At 33.3% G+C, this 5,977-nt stretch overlaps 1 protein-coding gene across 1 annotated transcript; it reads left to right on the forward strand.

Moving 5' to 3' along the window:
• The first annotated feature begins 1,029 nt into the window (after positions 1–1,029).
• On the forward strand, positions 1,030–4,770 carry LOC128236170 (adhesion G-protein coupled receptor D1-like). The gene is made up of 4 exons (XM_052951057.1): positions 1,030–1,146; positions 2,135–2,176; positions 2,540–2,617; positions 3,407–4,770. The coding sequence occupies exons 1-4, from the start codon at positions 1,036–1,038 to the stop codon at positions 3,458–3,460; spliced, it is 285 nt and encodes a 94-aa protein (XP_052807017.1). The 5' UTR covers positions 1,030–1,035; the 3' UTR covers positions 3,461–4,770.
• The last annotated feature ends 1,207 nt before the right edge of the window (positions 4,771–5,977 follow it).

Consider the following 5,977-nt stretch of genomic DNA (forward strand, 5'->3'; position numbering starts at 1 on the left):
TTTTTGTAAAATGAATTGAATTAAAATAATTCTTGATTTTTTATTAACGTAATTTACTAAGTCTGAGTTTAGACTCGGACTTGACTGGTCGTTATTATGAGTTCAGATTTCGTTTAGTTGAAATGTAAACATTACATAGAAAAGTAATGTTAATATATCAACAGTATGTCTACGTTGACCCTTTAATAAATACCATTTAATGGCCTTTAAAACTATATACTCATTTGATTTATATACATTCAGTATCAGTAATAGCTTTATTTTTGGTCAATTAATTTTAAATTACATAATAAGTTGTATATTTAAATGAGCGACTGTTTATTCAATATTCTCTTTTGGTTTCATGAAATTATATATTTTATTTCTGTTATAGGTTAACTTATCACGGTTGCTGTCATCAAAAGTCTGTTTGGAACTTCCATCATGTCGAAGAAAGAAATTGCTGACAAAATGAAGAAAGTTCATTTATTTATTACGTTGCTGTATTTATTTTGATGTTCATGAATTGAATATGTAAATAATATCGTTTTTCCATATTTAATCGTTCAGAATTGGCAAATAATCCAGTATTATCAAAGAAAGTTCTGTTAAACTTAGCTTAGCTTGTCGGAATAACACACAATATGTGTCACCAAATTTAACCTTTTACCGGTCTTAAATATCAATGCTAAACGTTTTATTTGATGGTTGCCATGGAATATGTTTGGTCGTACAAATTAATCTACAAATATTTTTATACGAATGTGTTGATTATTGATATTGTAGGAAATACCAGGTGCACTATCGTTTTGGTGGGGTTAAAATGAAAATAGAAAACTCAACTGCAGTGCAATAAAAAGTGTCGGTTAATGTCAAAGATCTTGAATAGTGTGCTGCGAAAGAGGACTTAAAAATGATTCGCCAATTGCGCGTAATAATTAAATGATTGCATTAAAAATAGTTTGAAAAACGAGTGCATTTCAAAACTCAAAATGCGTGACCTTTCCGAACTGACAATCTATAGTTGTGATCTATTACAGGACCGGGACACGGAGCATGTGTGTCTTGCTGCCAGTTTTCGGGAGCACTTGGCTGTTCGGAGTGTTCGCTGTCATCAGAGAAACTGTCGTGTTTCAATACCTCTTTGTCATATTCAACAATCTACAGGTACATTATATCGCAGGTATTTTGCAGTTACACGAACAGTATCATGCAGGTACCTGTACCTCCCTACAAATATACGTACACCAGTCTACACTTACAACAGTATAATGGTGCACGTACACTAGTATGTATGTAAACGTACAACAGGTACAACAGGTAGACATAAAAAATCTTTAGGTACTCGAACCAACTTCTATAGTAAGCCATACAACAAGACCATTGGAACATGCACAACTATATACAGGAGCACTTTTCGAATGGTTCACGTAAAACAATGTACAGGAACACACACAACAATATACAGATAACACACGGTAGTCTAAATAGCATGTACAACCGCCAATAGTTACATGTACACTACACTCTGAAAATAAACGTACAAAAGTCCACAGGTACGCGTAGAGTAGTCTTTAATGTCCAGCTGTCAACAGCTACATGTACACTATGTTCTGAACATACACATTCAACAGTCGACATGTACACGTAAAGTAGTCTATAATAACATGTACAACTGGTAACAGCTACAGGTACACTATATTCTGAAGATACACTTACTACAGTCTACATGTGCACGTTCAGTAGTCTATAAAACATGTACAACTGGCAATAGCTATATATACAATAGGTTTAGTAACACATAAAACAGTATACAGTTAAACATACACGACATTCTGCAGGTAAACCGGTTTTCAAAATGTATGTTTTTCTTAGAAAATAAACGCTTAAAAGAAATAAACAGTCTATGGGTTAACGGCTAGCTCGAGATAATCACGGAAAATCATTTAGCAAAACGTTCTAAGCGTTGACAATAGGTTCTTGATAATATTGTGTTTTCTGTTTTTCGTCCATTAAGTTTGGTTTATAAGCAATGCGTCATTGAACGAAAATCATCTTAAGTATCATCTTAATCTTTGGATTGTCCATGTCGTTTTGTTTCATTGCTTTAAAATATGTTTTTTTTTGTAGTTGGTATTTTCATTTCTATTTTCAGGGAGCCCTTATCTTTATAGTTCAGTGCATACTGGATAGGAAAGTATGAAGTTTCACTATTTTATTATCTATATACAGGTCTAAAATAGCAGAATATTGTTTTTTAAATTGCTATGAAATGCACTTACTTGTATATTCATCTGCAGTACAACTCACTGGGCAAATTATCAAAGAAAGACGTTTGAATTGTCATGTGTGGAAAACGTTAACTTACTTGTTTTTAACCAGATATTTTCTAGAATATAATTTTTTTGATAAAATTTGTAATATACTGCCTATTTCACTCTTTCTGATCTGAGGCTGTTAAGTTCACTGTTTGTTCAAACACCAACAATAAAGGGTTTAAATATCTATCAAAAGTATGCATTCCATGCAGGTTAAAATCATTTTTGTGTCTTTGATGAAGGTGCAGGACGCGTTCAAAACCAGGCGTACGAGGTGGCTTTCATCAAAGGTGGAACCGAATGCTTCTGAAATGAAATTGGTATAATTATTGGATTAATCATATTTTGCTAGCAAACGTACACAGCATGCCAATATAATTGCAAACTTAATAATCTTGATTAGTAACAGTAGCAATCAACAAATCGAGTTCCTCTACTTGGATCTATATTGTAACACTTATCTAAGCAATCAATATTTGAAAATACACATACAGACTCACTACAAAAGCTAATAACAAACAAAGAGGATTGATTAGGGGACAGCACATTGCAATTTAATATGTAGACGATCTATTCATGTTGAAGGAATTCTGACACTGATTATAGTAGAATACTACAAGGTCAGTTGTTTAGAAACAGCGTCTTGATCACGTGCACTTTGGTCGGAATCTCTGCCTAGGTTTGCTGTGTAAGCCCCTGTAGCTTTCATTTATATGTCGAATCCCGTTGGCGAAAAAAAAAGCACAAAAATCCTCGAGCCTTGAACAAATTGAGGCGAGAGGGATTGTTTAGCTTCAGTACAAGTTATTTGGTCCTTTACATCTAGTTCCAACCTACGAGGAATTCGAGCAAGCGAAATCGGGCAAACGGGGTTCGACTTAATTTTTTTATAGAGAACAAAATGATGGAATATGAAAATATTGTAGCGTGATTGTATACCTTTCAAAGAAATCTTTTTTTTCTATCACAACGTAGAAAACGACAATATTTTGTGGAAACTAAATATAAAAACGACGTTTAATAACAACGTTGAAACGCACAGTAATAGTAACTACACTATAGTTCTATAACAGCAAATTTACTCACTATACAAAATATTTCTTTTCCAGATGTCCTCGGCTGTTACAAAATCGAGAATAGTGTCTTCCAAATCAACTGCATAACTGCCGACTTCAAATCTGTTGACCAACTTTTGAGCTCAAAGACATTCTTCGGTTAGTTTAAGCGAATACAGTCCGTGTTTATTTGACATTGTTACTTCGATTATAGTGCGTTGTTTGAGTATAGATATTAATTATTTTATAGTATAGTACAACAACAAAAAGTGCCAGCGCGCATTACCTCATTTAATGGAACTTAATCATGACTAAAAAGGAGCTTATTTTTCGTTGAAGGCTTTCTAAATGATAACATGAGAAACCGTCTGGCGATCCAACTGATCGAGGCAGCAGGATCATAAACGCCAAATCATTCAATTTAAAATCACACTTTTGTTGTTATAATGCCTTAAAATAAACGCTGAACTACTTGTAATTAAAACAGTATACATTGTTGTGTCTAATATATGTCTTAGTAGCCATTCTATTCATAAGTCGTTTTTTGTTGTTATAATGCCTTATAATCAACGTTGAACTAAATGTAATTACAACATTATTCATGTTTGTTTTTAATATAAGTTTTAGTAGCCATTATATTCATAAGTCGTATCTTACATCAAGAAAGGGTCACTTTCATATTTTCTCTTCCTCTTTCATGTCAGCTTCTAATCTTCGCAACTCTTACCTAAATTTCCAATAATCCAAAAGATGAAATAAGTACCCGTATGGATCTCCTTTTATTGTGATCACACAATCACTTTCCTTGTTGAATACCGTCGTCCCTAACCTTGTCTTGTGGCAATATTTATATCCAAATTATTTTTTCTGAGGTGGGATAAAAAGCATCCATCATAGCCGCTCGTGTAAGATTCATCTCAACCCTCGCGCAGGGTGTTTTGCAGAAACTCGGTAAACCTCGTTACCACTTAAAATTCTACGCTTTAGTTGGGGTGAACCTATCTCCCACCTCATATAAGTAGATCCAAAATTTAATCATGCTAGAAATTTAAAAAAATCAACAAGTACCCGTATGGAACTCCTTTTTAATGGTCATCACATTGTAATTACCTCCCTTGTTGAAGACTCTAGTCTGGAGCATCATAGTAACCTTTTCTTCTGGCAATATTTTGAATGTTTATTCATTAAATGGCACCATCATTACGTTTCACGCACCATTCATGAAAAGATGCTGCACTCACCTCAGAACTATTTAAAGACCGATTAAACATACTAGTCTGAATTCATGACACCCATAAGTTATCACATATCTATACGCATTTTTTTCACTACCCACAGAAGAGTTTCAGCAAAAATACATTTTTACTTTATTTTGTTTAACTGAAGGGAGAAACAGCATCTACCATAGCCGCTCGTGCAAGCTATGTTAGCCCCAACCCTCGTGAAAGGTGTTTCGCGGAAACTCGGTAAACCTCGTTTCCGCAAAACACCATACGCTTGGGTCTGGATAAACCTATCTTACACTCTCGACCATGGGAGATACTTATAATCTAACACTCTCGGTCATTGAAGATACTTTTTATTCCATAAAATATTTCTTCACAAAACATTTCTCCAACCATAAGTATCTCCAGCTCAAACATGTAGCTATTCCAGCATATTTTGTTTTCTTCATCAACGCCACAAAACATGGTTTACCTTGGATGGGTGAATGTCTGATGTTATAATTCATATTCACTGTCACTGTCTTCAATTTTCACTTCAGCTATTGTCAATATTTACTAACCAAAGTTTTATACAACATGTAGCCTGATAATGTTCACTTAAATAAGATCACTGATTGTTTATCACTATGGTACTATACTTAAGTCAATAAAGTGTCACTTTAGACTGTCGCAAAAGTGAAATTCACTGTAAATTATCGCATACATATTAAGCTCTATTCACGATATTCACTTTCACTTGTACATGTGTTGCACAATTGTTTTATCATAGTATATGTTACTATATGCATGGCTTTAATACACTCTAATGTCGCATGCTTCCATTTTCACTTATGTCATAATTAACTTATATGAAAATACTATATCTTAACTGTATCACCATACAAAGTGTCAGTTATTTTTCACTAAGCTCACTATTAGCAATACATTCATTTTCACAATTTTAAGATAATAGTGCAGTCATACTGACATTTCTCAAATTCGAAATCGCATCTCTTTACTTTCTGACACAAATAATGCACCATCTGTTTTCAAAATAATAGAATTACACGATTTCCCAATTAAAGATCCTGTTCCGAAAAGGTCACCATTCATTCATTACACAGCTTAAAATCATCATAACACATAGGAATTACTTATGCAATGGGCGTATTTTTGTTAGGCTATATCGTCATATATGGGATAAAGTATTGTTTTGGAAATAAACTTTCAAATATGTTTACCAAATGTAATAAGAGCGTGTACATGTTCACATTTATTTGAATATCCATTAAACTCTATTCTTAACAAAGTATTATTATCATTATCTGTTTTATATTTGTTTATTAATAAATGTAAGATTTACTTTGAAATTCTTTTTCAAAAGACGTCTCTACGGAAACTATTAGGCGATGAAGATACA

Source organism: Mya arenaria, chromosome 5, assembly GCF_026914265.1.
Source record: "Mya arenaria isolate MELC-2E11 chromosome 5, ASM2691426v1".
In the NCBI taxonomy this organism is placed as follows: domain Eukaryota; kingdom Metazoa; phylum Mollusca; class Bivalvia; order Myida; family Myidae; genus Mya; species Mya arenaria.